The sequence below is a fragment of the Balaenoptera physalus genome, assembly GCF_965194825.1.
Source record: "Balaenoptera physalus genome assembly, chromosome: 2".
Classification (NCBI taxonomy): domain Eukaryota; kingdom Metazoa; phylum Chordata; class Mammalia; order Artiodactyla; family Balaenopteridae; genus Balaenoptera; species Balaenoptera physalus.
This window is the reverse complement of record NC_138883.1, coordinates 177,560,123-177,582,232: the sequence shown is the minus strand read 5'-3', so window position 1 is coordinate 177,582,232 and position 22,110 is coordinate 177,560,123. Positions and strand designations below refer to the sequence as shown.

At 42.0% G+C, this 22,110-nt stretch overlaps 1 protein-coding gene across 16 annotated transcripts in view; it reads left to right on the top strand.

Annotated features, from left to right (window-relative positions):
- Positions 1-22,110, top strand: part of SVIL (supervillin) — a 152,423-nt gene that overhangs the window by 66,960 nt on the left and 63,353 nt on the right. For 10 of the 16 annotated variants that reach the window (XM_082449492.1, XM_082449506.1, XM_082449502.1 and 7 more), the window contains 7 exons: positions 1,871-2,546; positions 15,156-15,236; positions 17,770-18,642; positions 19,005-19,175; positions 19,874-19,908; positions 20,490-20,551; positions 20,808-20,947. In XM_082449492.1, the coding sequence (XP_082305618.1) occupies positions 1,871-2,546; positions 15,156-15,236; positions 17,770-18,642; positions 19,005-19,175; positions 19,874-19,908; positions 20,490-20,551; positions 20,808-20,947 (2,038 nt within the window). The remainder of the gene's footprint in view (positions 1-1,870; positions 2,547-15,155; positions 15,237-17,769; positions 18,643-19,004; positions 19,176-19,873; positions 19,909-20,489; positions 20,552-20,807; positions 20,948-22,110) is intronic. The other 6 variants (XM_082449495.1, XM_082449498.1, XM_082449493.1 and 3 more) reach the window with 4 other exon arrangements.

Sequence of the window (22,110 nt, the reverse complement as noted above, 5' to 3'; positions counted from 1 at the left end):
CGGTGGGGAGGGACTATGTCCCCTCCTCACTTTCTACCCAACACAGAAATAAGGTCCAATTAATCACATGATTAATTTTAAGAGAATAATTAAAAACAGGAAAACAAAGGTGAATATTTAGTTCCAGCTGAATGGAAAAGGACTTTCAAAACACTGAAACAGCTGTAGAAATCACCATGACCAGGTCAATTGACTTGACTACATAATAATTAACATCTGTGCTTCAAAGAAAATCTTTGACTTCACAAAAAATAAAGGAAGTTTGAAAATATCCATGAAGAAGATAAAGAGCTCATATTCCTGTAAAATTTTACACAAACCAATAAAAATGACACTATGAATCAAAAGAATATAGAGCAATAAGCTTGACCAGATATTCCAGAGAAGAAAAAGATAATGATACAAATGGCTACTAAATAATTGAAAAATGCATGCATCCTCTTTTTCTAGTAATCAAAGGCAATTTTTAATTTAATTTAAAAAAATTTTTTAGAGAAACATGACATCATGATAAACATTTTTTAAAATGTGGAACTATTTATATAAATCCAAAATAGAGATATAAAGATGAAGTACAACAGATACAGATAGATAATAAATTATTATGTGATTATTTGATAGTCTCATGTATAGTTTTATATATTACATATGTGCTTTCTTTCCTAAATTTTTTTATTGAAGTATAGTTGATTTACAATGTTGTGTTAATTTCTGCTGTACAGCAAAGTGATTCAGTTATACATATGTATACATTCTTTTTCATATTCTCAAAGGCGATTTTTAAAATTAGCACTCGGTGTTAGTGAGAGCATACATTGCAGATTCCAGTGTAAATCGATTCAGGCTTTACAGAAATTAATTTGACAGTCTAGCACGTGTCTTTAAATGATGTACCTACTGATAAAGCAATTCCACTTTTATGCAACTATCTTTTGTAATAGTAATCAGAAAATAAGATGGATTAAAAGTTAGAGTCAACTTAAGTGCCCAGAAATATGAGAATGGTTAAATTGATTCTGGAATGCCTATAGTGTAAAATATTATGAAGCCTTAAAATAAAATGATGTCTTCAAAATAAGATTTCCAAACTTAGAAAAATGTTTTATGTAGGACATTAAGGTTACATAAAATATGAGTTATTTTATATAGGAAAAAAAAAAGAAGAAATCACTTATATAAAAGACTAGAAAGAATATATAGAAAAGTTTAGCAAATTATCCATTTATTTATTACTGATTATTATATGTTAGTGATTATTGGTGATTTGGAGGTGAACCTTCCTATGTTTTCACTGTAGACCTTTTCTACATCAAGCATGCAGAGTATAATTGGAAAAAGCCACTTCTGTTAAAAAAAAAAAAAAAAAAGAAAACGAAAAACACAACCACACCTGGCGGATGTTGACATGGGCCATTATTGTTATGGTTACTATCAGATCCTGTGTGGTTTCCCACGAAACCACTATCCATCACTCGTCAAATTACAGCAGTTCGAATATCTGTTATCTTTTCTAGAGGAGTCTGAACTCGTTCTCTGGCCTCACACATGAAATATTAAACTCAAAAGCAGAAAAGTAAATAAATAAGGGGAAATAGGCCCTGAACTAGAGTGAGGCCTGTCGGGACTGAGCTTTAGCTGAGGCCGTGCTTGACGCAGCTCATGCAGCCCACAGAACATCACAGCCTTTATGTATTTCACTGCAGACCTCAAACTTCTTCAGCATCCCAGGTAAATCATTTTAGGCAGCTACACGTAAGTGAGAACTTGGACCTTCACAGCCTGGGCGCTCGGAGCGTATTGTGTACAGAACAGAGTAGAATAACCACATTTTATTATTTGCTTGAAATCTGTGTGTGTGATCTTCTTGTAGGCCGATCAAATGAAGAGGAAGAAACTTCGGATTCTTCCTTAGAAAAGCAGACTCGATCCAAACACTGCACAGAATCCTCGGGCATCCATGGTGACTCCCCCTACGGTTCCAGCATCATGGACACCCAGAGCCTAGAGTCCAAAGCCGAAAGGATCGCCAGGTACAAAGCAGAGAGGAGACGGCAGCTGGCAGAAAAGTATGGGCTCACCCTGGACCCAGAAGCCGACGCCGAATCTCCATCTCGATACACCAAGTCCAGGAAGGACCCTGAGACTGCTGAGAAAAGGGGAGGAAAAAGTGACCGATCTGCCGAGTCCAGCAAAGATCTGGGCGCTTCCTACTCCAGGACCGAGGTCCCGGGGCTCAGGAGCTGCACGGCTGAGTCCAAGGACCACACCCTCCACCGGCGCGATGGTGTTTCCGACGCAGAGGTGCTGCTCAACGTAGAAAACCAAAGACGAGGTCAAGAGCCCAGTGCCACGGGGCCAGCCCAAGACCTGCCCCCCGCGGGGGAGGGCTCCTCATCCTTCCCGTTCTCCGGGCGAGACTGCGCCCTCGGTGAAGTGCCAAGGTCCCCAAAGCCAATGCACAGCCTGCCCGGCCCGTCACCTGGGCAGCCGGCCTCTCCGAGCCACTCCACAGGTGACCTGCCGCTCCCTGCCGAGGCTCGAGCCAGGTAAGCGCTGACCCGCGGACACCCGCGTCCCCTCTGCCACTGCTGTGTCTGGGATCTGGGGTCCCTCAGCGCTCTGCGGAAGGCTGGGCTCACCGCAGAAATAATGCGATTTATGGTTTTTTAATTTCTGCAGTCTCAGCACAGGTTCTACCGAAGCAGAAAGCTTCCTGGTCTTTTTTATTTATTTAATTCTTGGTATGGTCTTTTTTATTTATTTAATTCTTGGTATGTTCTTTTTTAAAAGGATAAATTGAACAGGTGTCATGGGGACACACTTTCAGGACCCTTTTTTTTTTTTAACATCTTTATTGGAGTATAATTGCTTTATATTGTTGTGTTAGTTGCTGCTGTATAACAGTGAATCAGCTATACATATACATACATCCCCATATCTCCTCCCTCTTGCGTCTCCCTCCCACCCTCCCCATCCCACCCCTCTAGGTGGTCACAAAGCACTGAGCTGATCTCCCTGTGCTATGCGGCTGCTTCCCACTAGCTATCTGTTTTACGTTTGGTAGTGTATATATGTCCATGCCACTCTCTCACTTCGTCCCAGCTTACCCTTCCCACTCCCCGTGTCCTCAAGTCCATTCTCTACGTCGTATGTTCCTATTATCACTTTCTTAACTGTTTTGGGTTTGTTATTGTAGGTCTTTTCCTTCTCTTGTGTTTCCTGCCTAAAGAAGTTCCTTTGGCATTTGTTGTAAAGCTGGTTTGGTGGTGCTGACTTCTCTTAGCTTTTGCTTGTCTGTAAAAGTTTTAATTTCTCCGTCAAATCTGAATGAGATCCTTGCTGGGTAGAGTAATCTTGGTTGTAGGTTTTTCCCCTTCATCACTTTAAATATGTCCTGCCACTCCCTTCTGGCTTGCAGAGTTTCTGCTGAAAGATCAGCTGTTAACCTTATGGGGATTCCCGTATATGTTATTTGTTGCTTTTCCCTTGCTGTTTTTAATATGTTTTCTTTGTATTTAATTTTTGATAGTTTGATTAATATGTGTCTTGGCCTGTTTCTCCTTGGATTTATCCTGTATGGGACTCTCTGCACTTCCTGGCCTTGATTGACTATTTCCTCTCCCATATTAGGGAAGTTTTCAACTATAATCTCTTCAAATATTTTTCAGTCCCTTTCTTTTTCTCTTCTTCTGGGACCCCTATAATTCGAATGTTGGTGCATTTACTGTTGTCCCAGAGGTCTCTGAGACTGTCCTCAATTCTTTTCATCCTTCTTTCTTTATTCTGCTCTGCGATAGTTATTTCCTCTGTTTTATCTTCCAGGTCACTTATCCGTTCTTCTGTCTCAGTTATTCTGCTATTGATTCCTTGTGGAGAATTTTTAATTTCATTTTTTGTGTTATTCATCATTGTTTGTTTGCTCTTTAGTTCTTCTAGGTCTTTGTTAAACGTTTCTTGTACTTTCTCCATTCTATTTCCAAGATTTTGGATCATCTTTACTATCATTACTCTGAATTCTTTTTCAGGTAGACTGCCTATTTCCTCTTCATTTGTTTGGTCTGGTGGGTTTTTACTTTGCTCCTTCATCTGCTGTGTATTTCTCTGTCTTCTTATTTTGCTTAACTTACTGTGTTTGGGGTCTCCTTTTTTCAGGCTGCAGGTTTGTAGTTCCCGTTGTTTTTGGTGTCTGCCCCCAGTGGGTAAGGTTGGTGCAGTGGATTGTGTAGGCTTCCTGGTGGAGGGGACTGGTGCCTGTGTTCTGGTGGATGAGGCTGGCTCCTGTCTTTATGGTGGCCAGGACCACCTCCAGTGGTGTGTTTTGGGGTGTCTCTGAACTTAGTATTATTTTAGGCAGCCTCTCTGCTAATGGATAGCATTGTGTTCCTGTCTTGCTAGTTGTTTGGCATAGGGGTGTCCAGCGCTGGAGCTTGCTGGCCGTTGAGTGGAGCTGGGTCTTAGTGTTGAGACGGAGATCTCTAGGAGGGCTCTCGCCGATTGATATTACGTGGGGCTGGGAGGTCTCTGGTGGTCCAATGTCCTGAACTCGGCTCTCCTACCTCAGAGGCTCAGGCCTGACACCCGACCAGAGCACCAAGACCCTGTCAGCCACACGGCCAGGTACGTGGGGAGTTTCTTGCCTTTTGGGAAGTGTGAGGTCTTCTGCCAGCGTTCAGTAGGTGTTCTGTAGGAGTTGTTCCACATGTAGATGTATTTCTGATGTATTTGTGGGGAGGAAGGTGATCGCCACGTCTTACTCCTCCGCCATCTTGAAGGTCCTCCTCATGACCTTTCTTCTTACTGTGTTTCTCGTTCGCCTTTAACAACTGTCTTTTTCTTTGTTTTTCTGTGATCATACTCAAGACTTTGGGGCGATTGTTTGTGTTGCAGTCATTTAAAGTCACAAAGCGGAAGGACACCACTAACCAATTTCCACTGGGTCTCAGTTTAGGGTATGAAGTGTGACTGTAATATATGCTGAATATAACTGTAACATATGTTTTATAAGTATATTGGCACGCTAAGAAAACAGCTGTGTATACAAGCACCTCATTGAAAAGATCAGCCAGTAGGAGAAATCTCTGTGTCATAGGGTCAACCTATGGAAAATCAGAAAAGGAATAAAATCAAAAAGTCAGATGCCAGAGAGGATATGTGTTTCTTTCTCAATTTAAATATCTAAATTTAAATTTAAGTTCAGTTTAGATATTTAAATCTAATAAGTGTGATGACTAATTAAAATGCAATCTACTTAAACATCCTGCATAACGGTTTGGGGTAGTTGTCTAGACAGACTCCGACATGTATTTTTCAGTTCAAACAAGCACTAGCTTTGCAGGTGAATTGAGGAAGGATGAGAACCCAAGATAAGGCAAATTTATTCTGGAAAAAAAAAGGATGTTGGAAAATACCACTGTTTATTCCACATTGGAACAGAGCAGTAAATATGGTCGGCTTCATATGGCAGTTATATATCTAAAGCAGCTTGTTTTAGTTACTGAAGTATATTGACCTCAAGACCCGTCACCACTTGCTTGATCATCTATACTAGAATATTTAGGGATATTAGTTTCTAAGAGAATTCAATAGTATGGATCCTGATTGTATTTTGAGGGCCTTTGTTCAGCCTTTGAACTTAACTGCTTGAAATTTAGGGCCCTACTGTCTCGTACTTTGAAAGGTAAGTCTGTTGTTTGGAAAATTTGCTTTTCGTAGTAGAAACAGTGTTTTGGGATTAGTTACCCTCTATCAAAGCAAACTCTTCATGGGCTGTGTGAGCAGGACAGACAAACTTAACATCGCAGTTTGGTTACATGGGTTAAAAAATAATGAGGAATCTAATTTCTGATTGCCATATCATGAAAACTGTTTATTATCATGGTGTCTAGGTTAACCGTCTAGATCACATATAGTAGATGAGATTTTGAAGCAATTGTAATAATAATTAAAACCATGTTGAGTATTCCAGGTAAAATGACAGGATTCTTAATAGTTCTCTGTGAGTTAAAATCTCAATATTCAAAAATATATATCACTTAAAATCTTAAGAGCCCATCTCCTTCTAGATTATTTGAAGAGGCATGTTACCTGGAAATTTTCATAAGCCTTAGCCTGACAGCGCCTTACTTTCATGGAAGAAAGGCTTTAAAGTATTGAGAAATTGTAAAGGAGTTCACAAGGAAGCACGTGCCTTATTTTTTTTGAAGCCACTCAAGGCATACAATTCTATGACTTACAGGCAAAGAAACACAAATCATTCCATACATATAAGGAAAATACTTCAGATGTATTTACATTAAAAAAGGATGGAAAATAATGTGTGACAGGTATGATGTTAAAATAGCATTGGGATTTATTTGGCAATGATTCTATCTACTCACCTTTTAAAGACGGATTTAAATGGATTAACATTCTACTAGTTGTCCTTTCTCTAGAGCCAGGAAATTCAGGTGTCAGAAGGTCATTGTTGTCTTACTTCCATTTGGGGAGAAGAAAGACAAAAAATACTTTGTGAACTAAAACAGTAACCAAAGAGCCCTCGGCGACCCAGTAACCATAAGTGAAAATAAGATGGTGTCTGACCTGGAAATATGTGACGGAGAAGTTTAGAAGATTAAGGAATGACCAACAAAAATTATCTACAAATAACAAAACAATTGAATACCATACTTAATCATGGATTTGTCCTATCACTGAAATGGAATATTTTTCTCCCTGCTGTATTTTACTCTCTCATCACCTAGCTCTGCCAGGGTTTGGAACTATTCATCTCTGAATTAAGTCACTCCCATTCCATCATTTCATTTTGTGCTCACAAGAAAGGGGCTCTTTGTGTTTCATTAATTAAATAGGAATACATCACTCATGAATTATAACATCAAAAGACTGCCCGTGGTGTCCTAAACTTCAAATGTGAGCCAGATATTGAATGCATAGTTTTTGTATATTCTCGTATATGCTAACGCAGAAATATATGTACACACAGAATAATCATTAGTTCTCACACTGTACTATACTGATTTTAAGCATTATAAGCTCAGTAATAATCTCTAGGGCAATATTTAGCTGAGTAGTAAGTTTATTTTAGAATTATTTAGTGTTCAGTTTATATGATAAAGAGCATATGTATGTGTATGTGTGTACCTTAATGTATGTATGTGTATGTATGTTAGTCACAGGGTCTTCAGTTCAGAAATCCTGTTAGTTTCCCAGGAAGTCAGGTGAAAACATTGTTCTGTAGCGAACTAAGAATGTACGTAGTAACAGAGCAGTATATATATATACCACATCATATATAGGTGTGTCTGTGTGTATATATATATATATATATATATATATATATATATATATATATATATGCTATATTATATCAGTAATAGAGCATAAAACACCTCCCAACCGCCATTCCCCAAATCCTGCCAAATCCTGTAAGTCTGGGATTTCAGGAACTATGTTTTCTGAAGAGGTGGTGTTACTGATATGAACCATTCTTTGTTACTTCAGCCACTGTGAATTTTAGAATAAAATTCAAAGGGATCGGGGGCCTATGAATTATTATTCAAAATTTTAAAAATCTGAGCTCCATTAGAAATCCTAAATTCAAAACTCTTGTTGAATTTGCTCCTTGGTGTATCTCTTAATATTAAAAGCAATAAGATGTACCATCTCGGTTGCTTCTGTGCGTGGGGACTCATTCACTACCCCGAGTCCCACAGCTGCTGTTCTCCTGAGTGTCTGTACTTCCCTACATGACTGGAAAGAAGAGAATCACACCTAATTTCCCAGTAGTGACCTGCTCTGGAAAACCCTTGTTTTTGTTTGTTTGTTTGTTTATTACTCTACTGGGATCCCCATCACACCTTCTCCCACGTAGCAAACTGTATCATTCTTGGCCAGAAAATGATGATGGGGGTTTCATGCAGAGCTGATGCTGACATTAGACCGGGGGCAGCTGCCATTGGTGATTGATGGTTTAGACTGGTCTTCCCTGGCACTGGAGCATTGGCCAGGAAGATAGACCAGGGTATCCTCCGGAATGATCTGTTTCTGCAACACTGTGACACGCAGACTCTGGCCAACTAGGAAGGAAGGGGGATTACGCTGCAGTCTTTCTTTCTTTCTTTCTTTTTAATTCAAAAAACTTTTGTTTTGGTTTGTTTTCTTTTGTTTTTAATTTTATGGAAATTTAGTTGATTTACAAAGTTGTGTTAATTTCTGCTATACAGGAAAGTTATACATTCAGTTATACATATATTCAGTTATACATATACATATATTCAGTTAGCCAGTTACATATGTATATATTCTTTTGCATATTCTTTTCATTGTGGTTTATCACAGGATATTGAAAATAGTTCCCTGTGCTATACAGTAGGACCTTGTTGTTTATCCATTCATATACTTAATAGTTTGCATCTGCTCATTCCAAATTCCAGTCCATCCCTCTCCCTCCCCACCTCCCCTTTGGCAACCACAAGTCTGATCTCTATGTCTGTAGGTCAATTTCTGTTTTGTAGATGTGTTCATTTGTGTCATATTTTAGATTCCACATATAAGTGATGTCATATGATATTTGTCTTTCTCTTTCTGACTTACTTCACTTAGTATGATAATTTCTCGGACCATCCACGTTGCTGCAAATGGCATTATTTCATTCTTTTAGGGGTGCACGTATCTTTTTGAATTAGAGTTTTTTATCCTTTATTTCTGATTGTTTGGGCATCTCCCAGTGAGAGGTTTGCATCTGAAAACCATCTCCAGAGCCTGAAGCTCATTGTTTTGGTTAATTAGAGAGATGCTGAGGAAGGCAGCTGCCTCTGGACCATCTGTGTTCCTGGGTCAGCTCCTGTCTCTCCCAGGGCAGGAAGGTTCCTAACAAAGACTCTGCGTCGGGGCAGAATGTCATAGAACAGAGATCTCCGAGGACCTACTCTCTAAAGAGACCGCTGGGTGCTTCTCACGTGTCTGTTTCTGTATCAGCACAGGATCGCTCTCACCTTTCAGTCCCTGTATCCCCAAACATCTATCTTTGTCCTGTTCTTCTAGCTTTGGGCTATTTTTATGGTTAACTCATTGCCATTTTTTTCCATTTTATTCTGTTTTCAGTGGCAAGTATCCATTTCTGTCCATTGAAAGAAATAAGACTGGGTCACCCCAAATACTAGCTGGTATGTCCTAAAAACGCAAAAGTCTGCCAGATTTTAAAATGTAAAATTTTGCCCGTGTGCTTGTGCCTTTGCACATTCATAACATTCATGAATATTAGCATACATATTCACTGCTAATGAATACAAAGAAATCATTAGCAGTTTTTCCAAACAAACAACTTTCAGCAAATAAACTTAATTTTAATGAGATGCCGAAGTTAATAACTGTTCTTCCTAAGCTGAATCGTGTTTTATAATTAGGAGCTGTTATATAATTAGAGCTGGACACCCACAGGGTGAAACTAATTTTACTGTGCTGGATTTGACTTCATTTTGGTGGCAGGAAGCACTTTTTCGTCTGTTAACTCTTAAGGGTTATTGGGAGTTAAAGCATGTCATCATATTGTATACTTAGGGATACAAACCCAGAGCAACTCCTGTCTTTGACAACTTTGGGTGAATTCTTATTTCTTGGTGATACAATTCTCTGCCAGACAGTTGCCACATCATTAAAAAGTTCTGTTACACTCAAGGTCACCATCTCATCCACAGTAACCCTATAGCCCTCTCCCGAGAGGTAACCTCTGCCCTATGGAGAGCTGGCTCACCCCAGGACCCCACAAAATAGATATTCTGTGTTAAAGAATTGTAAACTCTTAGAACCGGAAGTAACCCGGGAGATTATTTAGTTTAAAAATCTATTTTATACATGAAAAAAACTCTGAAGATTAAAGAACTTAAGGAACTGGATTAAGACCATATAGCTGAGTCCATGATCCGGTCATTCAGGGTCTCCGAATCCATCAGAGTTCTTTCCATGACACGCTGCTCTTGTTATTAATGTCAGTTCTATTTTCCATCATAGTGGAAAAGAGGGTTTGCTGTTTTTGCCCTTTGAAGGTTAGAAACTTTAGGAAAGAAGATCAGGGATATTATAGAAACCATTTATGTGGATTTACATAAGGTATTTAAAAACCTCATCCTCATAAACAAAATGAAAACATATAGTCTGGGGAGACTCAAACTCAGTAGATATCTGTCCATCCACCCAGACCTCAGAGGTCTTGATTTATGGGTTAATTTCAGCTCTGAAGTAGTTTAAGAAAACTATCTTGTGCCAGGCACTGTGCTCCTGGGTGGGCATGTCATTTTTTTTTAAGTGTGGGAGATAACTACAACACAGTGAGAGATAAGGTTATAGAGCTCAAGGCTGGGTGCCATGGGAATACCAAGATGAGGTATTCAACCTTCTCCCTTGGAGAAGCGGTCATAGTTGAACCAAGTCCTTAAGGATGTGGTGAGTTTGCTAGACGTGGAGGGGAGGCTGCTTCAGGTGACCTAGAAGGAGGGGGATGGGATGAAGCAGGAGAGCCAGGTGGGGACCAACCATGGAGCATCTAACGACAAGGCATTTGGCCTTCTCCTTGTGGACAGTACAGCGGAAAGTGTCTGAAGGATTTTAAAACAAGTATGCTTGATGATGTACTTTAGAAAGATAGCTCTGGAGGAGTGTGGGGGATTGGTCTGAAGGAGAATTGATTCCAGTCAGGGAGGTCACTAAAGAGGTGGTCGCAGTTACCCAGGCATGAGGTGACGAAGTCTCTGGTTCCCAGTTGGGCTTTGTCCTTAACTTGGTCCTGTTTGGCATTTCACTAGATGATCTGGGAGATGCCAACGATAGGGTGGTCAGATTTCTGGAGGAGGGACTGTGTAGATAAATTTGCTGATAGAAAAAAAGAGAGAGAAGGGAGAGGGCGGGATGGAGAGAGAAGAGATTAGAGGGAGGGTGAGAGAGAGAGAAGGAAGAGAGAACAGGAGCATGGAGGCAAGAGAGCACATGTACCTGGAACGATGGCTGGAAACTAACAAGATGAAATTTAAGGAAGTCCTGTATTTAGAAGGGGAAAAAAAATCAGCATACAAGTTCAGGACTGGGGAAACCTGATTTAATAGCGGTTCATGGGAAACAGACCTAGAAGTTTTAGTTGACAGTACGTTCTTTATGTGACTGCCAAAATGGCTAGTCCAATCTTAGGGGACATTAATGAACATGAACTGTCAATAGCACAGGTAGCCCTGGTCCACCTGTGCTCTGCAGTGCTCAGATCACATCTGGGGATCTCATTCTCCTCAGGCTGTCAACCAATGAGAGCACGTTCAGAGAGCCCACCTTCCCATCTGCCTGCTTTCTTGACCTCTCCAAGTTTGTATAACCTTCTCTCTGTCTTAGTAGAAACCAGAGTTGTTTTGGGAGTCTCTTACACATTCTCTGGTGCTTAGATTCCCAAAGCAGTCTGTTCTTCTCATTATCAGATTGTCCTTTTCCCAGCGCGGTTATAAAGCTGAAGCTTGAATTGGTACAGGGAGCCCTAGTGTTACCAGTCTGGCTTCTGGCTGATGATGATTCTGCCAAAAGGGGGAAAGGAGAGAAAGAGCTCAGGAACCAAATGAGGTGTCTCACAAATGCAGCTTCAGCTGCACCTCATGTCTCAGGAAGAGGGACATTTAAATGCCCAACATCCTACAACAAAGCTGACACACCCAGAAAAGGATGTTCATGATTTTGTCAGGATTCCCCCAAACATGGCGCCTTGAATCTGATATTAAGCCAATCTGTAAGATTGGTAAGGATGATCTCAGTGATAGCATTGCTTTAGTAGAAGCCTTACAGGAAGGGTAGATATCATGTCTCAGTCACTTTCCTATCTCCTTCCCAGCATCTAACACATACCAAGGGACTCCATCAGTCATTTCTGAATGAATGTTCTGCTGTTTTCCATGTCTTCATAAAGTGTCAAGAGACAATAGCAGTGCCACCTGAAATAGCCAATCTGCAAGTGGTTTATCAGCCCACAACATATAAGGGACTTGCAAGGAATGTAAGTCTTGGGTCATTTCCTTCCTCAAGAAAGTTGTGCTGGGGAGAAGATGTCACTGAACTGCACAGCGGACTCAGGGATGGTCATTTACATTCTGGTCCAAGCCTTTCATCTAACTGTGGACCAGTGACCCCAATCAGCGGAGTACACTTGGAGTATAGAGCTTGTACTACCAGGCTCTTTCCACTTTGTCTGGGCGTAGAATCCTTGTATGTGGTCTTGAGTCCACATAAATACCGTTCAGCTGTGAGTGGGGATCGTGATATGTGAGCCAAAGAGCCGCTGGCTGCGTTGGGGGCCTTGTCAACGCGGTCTCCAGCCCCGAAAGGCTGATTCTAGGCTGGTCTCTGACCAAGGCAGTTGAATCCCTGCATTACTTTGCTTGGTTACTTCATTAGAAGCCAAGCAGGAGATGTGGAAACCCAAATGGATCTGGGAACAGGAAACTTGATATCCCCCTCAGAAGGCCACTCCAGCCCCTGCCGCAGACTCAACCCTTCCCTCCAGCCCTCTGTCCTTTCACCCTTTCTTGGCCGAGATTGCAGCATTTGGCGTTTAGCACTGAGATTAGCCCCGAGGGAGCCTGGAAGAAATTGGTTATCTCGCATGTTTATCTTGCTTCTGCGCCAAGAAGACTCTATTTCTACCTTTTGATTACTCAAGAAAGCTTCACTCTATAATCTGACAGTGAGATATTTTTAAAAATTTTTTTGAGGTAGAGTTGATTTACAGTGTTGTGTTAATTTCTGCTGTATAGCAAAGGGATTCAGTTAAACATATATATACATTCTTTTTCATATTCTTTTCCATGATGGTTTATCACAGGATATTGAATACAGTTCCCTGTGCTGTACAGTAGGACCTTGTTGTTTATCCATCCTATACATAATAGTTTGCCTCTGCTCATCCCACACTCCCACTCCTTCCTCCCCACCCCGCCTTGGCAACCACAAGTCTGTTCTCCATGTCCCAACAGTGATATATTTTTAAACTGAGGTATAATTTACATCAAACTGCACGTAGTATTTTAAGGACACAGGCTGGTGAACTGGGGAAATGTGTAAGCATTACCCCCGTCCAGAGAGAAGAAGTTTCGTCACCGCTGTGCCTCTGTCCACCTACATCGATCCTTGACTTTGTAAGGACCTCACTTAGCTCTCATACATAGGCTGGTAGTGTCATATATTCAACTCATTATGCTTGTATGACACTAATCCTTCCCACTGTTAACTTTTTAACCGAGCGTTAATTATTAAAAAATAGTTAAGCATAATGTTAAGAGACACAAAATAACAGCATCCACGCGAGATTTAAACAACAAAGAGAAAAGAACCCATGGCTTCATTGCCACTCTCCAGATGTGATCTCTTTTTTTTTTTCATATTTTAAAACACTCACCTGCTATTATTATGCCTTCATGTGTGCATGGAGCACCATTAGGATTTACTCTTAACAACTTTCATATATAAAATACAGCAGTGTTAATTATATTTACCACGTTGTACATTACATCCTGAGAACTTAGTGGTCTCATAAGTGGCCTGATAATTTTTTAGGGCAATACTGACCAAGGTTTATTCTGATTAATGAAGGTTATATTCAGAAAGTTGTATAGCGTATGTCACAGTTTGCAAAGCATTCTATCGTACAAAAAGCATTTGAGCCTTAAAATGACTCTGGGATGTAGTCATATGAGTTACTAACTGATGATTTTCCAAAGCAGGCATCCATCGCTCTCTCTTCTTCCTCTGTATCCTGAGCCAACATCAGTTGCCTCCTTTCCGGGCCACAGAGGATATGCCCAACTATTCCCATGTTTAAATAAATGTCGAGAAATTAGACCCTTTATTGTTGGAAATAAGATGGCTTCCCATACATCTGACTTTTTTTATTTACCACGGGCTAAATGGCTATAATACTGGAGACGGGGAGGGGTGGAGGGGTAATTGCTTTGGGTGTAGCAAGACTGGGGAACAGACGTCCACACCTAATTGTGACAGATTTCAGTGGTCGCAGCAAAATGCACGGTAGTGATGATCGACAGGTTCTTGCCTGTGAGCTCAAACCAAAACCCAAATTTAAATGATTTTAGAAAATTAAGAGAATTTTATTTTAATTACTACTCTGTTCTTTTGGAAATTACTTTGATCTGAAATGTGTTTCCAGCCTGGTCTTGAAGGACTCTTACAGGTAGGTTGGTAAGGTTTTGAGCTGGTAAACATTTTAACTAGCATGTAGAATTTCCATGCTTTCTTTTTACATTGTAAGAGGGTACAGGTCAGTGGTTTGACTATTCCTCCTGTGTCTTGCTTTACATAATGACCCCAAGGTTTTCCTTGCCTATGATTTTTTGGTAAGATATCTTCAGCCTGGCGTTATTACTTTGTCACATTCAGGCTTGCATTATACTTGATTGTGCGTTGAGGAGTGAACGTATAAATCCTATTTTATCCTGCCTAGCACGGTGTAAGGTTTTTAATGGCATGATACTGATTCACCTTTGCTACTTTTCAGAGCCCAGCTCAGTGCTTTGTACATAGTTGGAACTCAATAAACATTTATCAGCTGGACTCGCATTAGTATTTGGTAACTTGCATTAGTATTTGTTACATTGGCTGCATTGTTCAATGACAAGTATAAAAGGAAAATATAGAATAGCAATTAAAGATACGAACTTATTGAATTTCTTTTTATTTATTACCTTTATTTGATATGTATTGTTTTGCATGGACACTATTTTTATATTTCGCTATTTACCAGTGTACCTTGACACAATTATAGATGATAAATTAATTGATATTTTTAATCCAACTTCTTACAAGAGAATTGTCTGGTATTTGTGGGCAGAGTGTGACTCCTGATACTTTTAAATGACCCAAAAAACACTTTATTTGGTGGCTTCAGATATATTTATTTGATCTCTTGATTTCAGTAGTGAACCAAACGTCCTAGAAATTCCATGAACTGAATAGAAACCCCATGGCAAAACGTGCTTAGACATTTTCAAAAGCCAGGATTATTCTTTACTTAAGAAAAATCAGCCTTGAGAGTTTTAAGTTATAATAATTAAGTCTGTGTATATGTCGACATTTTCATAGACATTACCTGAAGTTTTGTTTTTTGTACACAATAGTACCGGGAAACCCAAACATGAGTGGTTTCTCCAGAAAGATTCCGAAGGGGACACACCTTCACTTATCAACTGGCCTTCCAGGTATCTCCCGAGCTCTCGGCTTGTGTTTAGTGACTGCATCTCTGGTCCAGCTGGCTTATGTCCCGCACATCACCGAAACTAACTCTCCTTTGCCCTCTTTTTGGTGGCAGGGCTTTTGAAAGTCATGTGTTCAAAAGGGGCTGCTGAAAATTACTTTGCAGTCATTTGCTTTTCTCTTTCTACTGCCCTAATCCCTGCTAATGTCAATAGTATTTCCCTTAGCTTCTCTTTTGGAAAATCTTCTGGCTACACCTCTGGCTTTTCTCCTTTCTCACACTCACGTGCTGCCAGGAAGGGGCAGTAGTGAGGATGTAACCAGCATCTCTGGGCTGCTCCCCTGAGTCAGGCTAACCAACTAGTGTCCTATCTTGTCAACAGCTGCCCCTGCCCCGTCCTACCCATCCAGCCTCCTTCTTTCCACGTTGCCTGTCCCTCAACCATTTGTTTATTTGCACAGCTACATTTAGGGCGTGTGGTTTTCAAAGCAGACAAAACCCCCTCTCATTTCATTTTTAAGGTTGGGGGCAGGGAGAGGCAGAAGGAGTTAGAATGAGTAAGTCATTGGGAGGACAAAACACCCATATATTGAGTTTCTAACAGTCACTTTGTTCTTGGCCGAGGGCAACATTCAGATTGTCTCTGATGAGAAGGACACATTCCGCAGGAGAACTTGAACCACATTTCAGCCGCCTTTTGATTAACAAAGCTTATAAATATGAAAACCTCCAGCACTGGCTAGTCTCTGGGAAAAATAACAACCCAGAATGCTTTCTTTCCCCCTCTGAATTGTTCATAGTAACTGCCTTTTATGTGTCTTTGATTTTTTTTTAATGAAATATAGATAGATATCCTGCATCTTATGTTGAAAAACATGTAGGCGTTTATATCAAATTTATCAGGGTGCCTTTGTCATTTAAGGAAATAGTCCCTTCCAAAAAATAAATATCAGAAGCAATTATTTTTGCTGACTAATCTTAAGTAAATAAAGGTTTTACATTCCCCAAGAAATCACTTTTCCCACTTCAAAAGCATTTCTTTATTTTTTAAAGGTTATCCCCAGGAAGTAATCCATTCCTAAGCAGTCTGAATGGTTTCTTCTTCCTCACTATGTGGTATTTTTTAAAAAGTAAAAACAAGAACTAGTTTGCACTATTGGACATTTACTCTTTGCTAAGCACTAAACCACGTACTTTGCAGACATCACATTATTTCCATTTAAAAGGTAAAGCAGCTGGGGCAGGTAGGTTACCTGAGACCATACAGCTGGAACTGGCTGAGTCAGGCTTTGAAAAGAGGTCTCCTGGGCCCCACAGCCAGAGCTCTTGGCTACAGTCATAAGAAAAGGTTGGTAGCTTTTGAAGTGGATTTCAGTTTTGCCCTCAGGTGTTTAAATAGCTCTAGAAACAACCAGAGCCCTCCCTTTTTAGATTAGTTTTTAACTGAGGGCCTAATGGCAATTCCAGAGGGGAGAAAATGTTCAGCGCATTAATTCTTTCAACAAATATCTTTTTTTTCTAACGTTCTTCTTAGTGCTCAAATTGCTAGACGTCATGGTGTCTTAACGGGTCACACGTTTTCTGAATGATTGAATGTAGTCTGCATGGCATGAAAAAGTTTGTGACTGTTAAGTGCTTGAAAAGAGGTAATCGTCTGATATATCTTGAGCCCAATAAAAAATAATAATAATCACGAACGCTCTGACATTTACAGGAGACAATGACATTTTTTTTTCAGTGGGAATCTACAACTTTTATTAATCATATTCATACACAAAAATAGAAGGGACTCACAGAAATATCACTTTCAATACATATCTCATAAATGCCTACAATTTGTGCTTTAACTTACAAGAGGGAATAGATGCTAGGGCAAAGGGATTTAGCTAAGGTACCACAAAAAGCTTAGAACAAACGAGTGGAGAGCTAACTACTGAAATTAGGAATTAGTCTAACATCCATACCGGAGGTCTGCACACAACGGATCTTCAATAAATGCAAAACTACCACAAATAAAATTTTCTTAGACCTCAGACCAGCAAGCACCAAGCTTTTCTGAATGTAAATATAATTTTGAGCGGTAAACAGGTCGAGCAGGAGACAATGAAATTACCTACGGTCTGTAGGCTTGTAGATGCCTGGAAACTGCCCGTGCCCCAGTCCTTATACTGGGCCTGTCCATGTGGAACGTGTACCAATCCATAGCCCAGCCTTCGCGTGCCCTGGTGCATACCCGTGATGCCTAGTAATGAATGGTTCTGTGGCTTCTGAGTATTCATCTAGTCGGAAGGCATCCATCCTCTCCCAGAATAGCATCTGACCCCTCCTAGCTTTACAGAAGGAAGGGTGAGTTTGGCATTTGGAAACTCAACTCAGACGCCTTCCTCTGGCGAACAATAGTGGGTTTCTGACACTGACTCCACCCGCCCCCGCCCCCCCAAGATGCTTTTCCATTCCCTGGGCATCTCTGATCTGCACACACGTGCTCTCTTCCCCTTAAGCAGTTACCGCACTTAAATCCTTTTTCTTTCTTAAAGAGTTAAAGTTAGAGAAAAACTGGTGAGAGAGGAGAGTACTCGCAGCAGCCCTGAACTTGCCCCTGAGCCCTTAACTCAGAGGAGACAGCAGCCAGCGCCAGGCCATCACCTGGCCTTTCAGTCAGAGAACTCAGCCTTCGCTAGGGTCTCGGGCAAGGCGGCCAGCTCCACACGACGGCCCATCCACGGCTACGTCCAGCCGGCAGATGCCAGTCACACCATCACGCCGGCGACCTCGGACACCCCAGAAAGCGCATCCGAGTACAGCTGGGTGGGGTCAGCCAGCCAGACTGTCACAAAGCCAACCCCCTCGAAGGTTCTAGAAGCTGAGAGAAGAGATACCCCGGTTCTCCATATCTGTGAATCAAAAGCAGAGGCCGACGCGCTCTTCTCTGAAGCTCTGGAGAAAAGCAGGAAGACGCTTTTGGCTCTGGAGGGTCATGGGCCTGGGAGAAGCCAGGAAGACCCCTCTGGAACCCAGGACTCGGGTAAGCCCGCTACTAGCACAGTCACCTCGGAAGCTCAGAAGGAACCAGAAAGCCTGGCCCGCCCACCTGCAGCTCAGCAGCGCACGGAGAGGATGGGCCGAAGCGAGATGGTCGTGTATGTTCAGAGCGAGTCTGTGTCCCAAGGCCACAAGAAGGAGGCGGAGGCCGCGAGGAAGCGCAGGGCCCTCACCCGCTCGCTGTCTGACTACGCGGGCCCGCCTCAGCTGCCGGCTCCGCAGGCCAAGGCCCCGGCTTCCAGGCGAGACCCGGAGCCGCAGACTTCCAAGGCTGAGGCGGAAGTGGGCCTGCTGGACACGAAGGTCTCCGTCGCCCAGCTCCGCAGTGCGTTCCTGCAGTCAGCCAGGGCCAGCAAGAGACGCGAGCTGTAGGTGATGTCCACGCGCCCCCCCCCGATGTGTCACTTGCACGTCCTTGGCAGACTTAATTCACTTCTCGACTTGTGTGGTGTCCCGCCTTGAGCCTTACTAGCTTAGCTCACAAGTGTGTGCAGGGCAGACCATCCAGGACATGGCTCCACGACTACCAGTCTGCTTTCGCCTACTAACGGGGAGCTCTAGAGTGTCGGGTCTCGGAATGTTCCATCTCCCGACGTGCATGGTAGAGGCATGCGGTGGGATTTGGCGGTGTTCGTGCCTTGACTCACCGAGATGCATAAACCTGTGCTTTCTTCCCTCTCTCTGTCTCCCCGTCTCCCTTCTGTCTACCTTCTCCCCACGACTCTAAAAGCCATTCACGGGTCGAGGGGTCAAGCGAAGGCGCTGGCTTGCCTACCAGCGTGGAACGGGAGAGAGGGTCCCGGAAACCAAGACGCTATTTTTCTCCTGGTGAAAGTAGAAAGACTTCTGAGAGATTTAGAACTCAACCCATAACCTCAGCAGAACGAAAGGAATCAGATAGGTAGGCATGTGTCTGTCAAGTTCCCTGGTCTAGGAACTTAGAAGAAATCCTATGGGAATTTCTACCCCAGGGATGGTCCTGATACTACTTCAGTGGGATGTGATGACCCCATAATTCTCCCATCTAAGCTCTACGGAGTATTTACTTGGCTCGTATAAATGTATCTTTAAAGAATGTTGACCATGACGACAGTATCACCACGTAGTTTTCAGTTGCGTTCAAATGGTAAGAAGTGAGAAACGTTATTCATTTAAGGGTTTAAAATTTTTATGCCCTTGTTAAGTTAGAATCCAGATGGACCGTCCACCAGATTTTACGGTGAAAATAACTAAGGGATTTTATATTCGGTTTATAAGTGTCTACCTGCGTGTTGTCTGTGAGTTTTTAATCTTATCGTATGCTAATGCAGAGAAATGAAAGGGTTTGTCCAAAGGGTGATTATCAGTCGTCTTTAATAAGTCGTACCTCGTCCTGGTTTGTGTCCACAAGGTGAAACACCTAGCCGGGCTGTGTGCACACGTACCCCACAGTGTCCGCGATAGCTGTCCACGCGTGTCCACAGCTAGAATTGCTACCAGGAGGATATTCTTTAAGAGACTTTAATTGCATTTTTATTTTCACTTTTAATTTGATCCTTGGATCTTCCACTCCCACCGGCTAATTGTTAGTTATTATTTTTTTGCTAATGTCTTTCCTAGGTCAACTTCAAATTCAGAAATGCCAGCTGCCGAGGGCAAGTATCTGTCTTTTTCTTCTTTATCATCTCACCCAGATTAGATTTAGATAATAAGATTTTTTGCTTCTGGAAAGAATGAGATGATGGAACATACTGCTTTCTTTCTGGCAGGTTTTCTTCCTGTGAATATAATAAAGCCTAGTTGAGATTTTCACACGAACTTTCCCTTAGTTCCAAGAGAGAGAGCTGTGACGTGAACCGTATTAAAACAACTGATTTGAATCAAAGAAGCAGATTTGTCTTGTTGCTTTCTTGTTACTATTTAACAATAAAGAAGAGAAGTGCCTTCCATAAAATCTCTTCTTAATTCCATAATATCTATACTTAAGTCAAATATTATAGTAGAAAGTTATGGCCCAGACAGGAGCTCCGTTTGGGTAATTGCAGTGGGAACTAGTACCTTTTCAGAAGCAGAAGAATAGCCTCCCCCGCCAAGGGGAAAATACTGCCTATTGTCATTTTTAGTATATCTCAGAATTCTTATATTCAGAGGATTTCCAGGTCAGCCCTGGGAACTTTGCACAGACTTTCCCACCATTTTCTAATGACATCCAGTTTTCACCTGTGACCTTTTACAGACGAGGAGAAGGTCGATGAGCGAGCCAGGCTGAGCGTTGCCGCGAAGAGGCTGCTCTTCAGGGTAAGATGTGCCGAAGGGCTGACGCAGAAGCCATCGCCCCTGTGGGCGGCCCCACGGCCAGCCTGCTGCCTGCGCCGGCCCGGGGCCCACCCGCGCTCCTCCCCTCTCGTGCGCCTGCTGTGTGCACCGCTGGCGCCGATGCTGCCTCTCGGGGCGCCCCTCCTCTAGGTCCTGCAGGGGCGCAGAGTCGCGACATTCTGCTGCCCCAGCTCCCTTTCCCCCAGCTGATGAGGTTCCACGCTGTTTCCACTCTTAGGAGATGGAAAAGTCATTTGACGAGAAGAACGTTCCAAAGCGCCGCCCCAGGAACGCAGCCGTAGAGCAGAGGCTGCGGCGTCTGCAGGACCGATCCCACACCCAGCCCGTCACCACCGAGGAGGTGGTCATTGCAGCCACGTAAGTGCCCCCGGGGCCTCTGGGCCTTGGCTGTAAGCTTCTTGTAAAGAAAGATTTAAAGACTTTTAAAATGAGGCGGTCGGAAGATGGTTCAGTTAGAAGCCACAGAGAAGTAGGTGTTTAGGGATTTTCCTTGCTCTGGTGTCTCTGACCTTTGCAAAGGGATGTGTTACCTATTGTATCTCCTAGAAGAACATGAAGAGGAATTTTGTTTAATTTTTTTTTTTTTGCCTGTGCATTTTTTTTATCTCTTTGCAAAATTTAAAACAGAAGAGTAGGTGGGGTAATATCATGAGCCTCGATGTCTGCGTCACTCAGTCTCTACAGCCAGCAACCCCCGGCCCCCCTTGCTCTACCTGTATCCTCGCCCACATCCCACTTCCTGCTGCAGTATTTTCAGGCAAACCCCAGGGATCATTTCAGCCATAAATATTTCAGTCCGTATCTCAAAAAGATAAGGGTTCTCTTGATTTGTTTTTAAATAATCACGAATTTTTAAAGATTAATTGGAAGTTTGATAACTTTCCAAACCGTGGGAGGTAGGTTTTGAGCATTGTCCCAATGTGTTCAGAATGAATCTCCCAAAGTAATTCATCCAGGGATTACTGCTTCCATTAAAATGAAAACTTTTACTAGTTTTTTAAAAATTGTTTTCCCCCCAGACACGCACATATACACGCCCTTCCTGAAAAAGTGAAGTTCATCTCATTGAGGGCATCAACAGCCCAACTGTGAACCTGCTGTTAACTCAGCTGCCCTAACTTCCTTCACTTCTCTGTGTATTTGTGGACGAGTACATCTTGTATTCATTGGGAACTCTTAGCAAATCAGTTTTTTGTTTTTGTTTTTAAGATTTGAGCGGCTATTGTAAAATAAGAAGCAACTACCCCTGGGAGCAAAACAGTAAATATAAGCAAAAAATTATCCCCTTGTCAGACTTGCTGAGTGTACTTTGATGTGCTTATAGATGATATGAGGCCCCTGACTCTTTTTAAAAATAGCTTAGAACAATGTTGTAAAACACGGACATATCCTACTGCTTTGCTGGTGGTTGGTTAATACTAGCTTTCTTTAAAGTTTTTTTTTTTAAACCGGGACACTTATTCTAAATATTCTAAATCTTTTCCAAGCTCTGAAAACCTATTCTTATTCCACTGACCTTG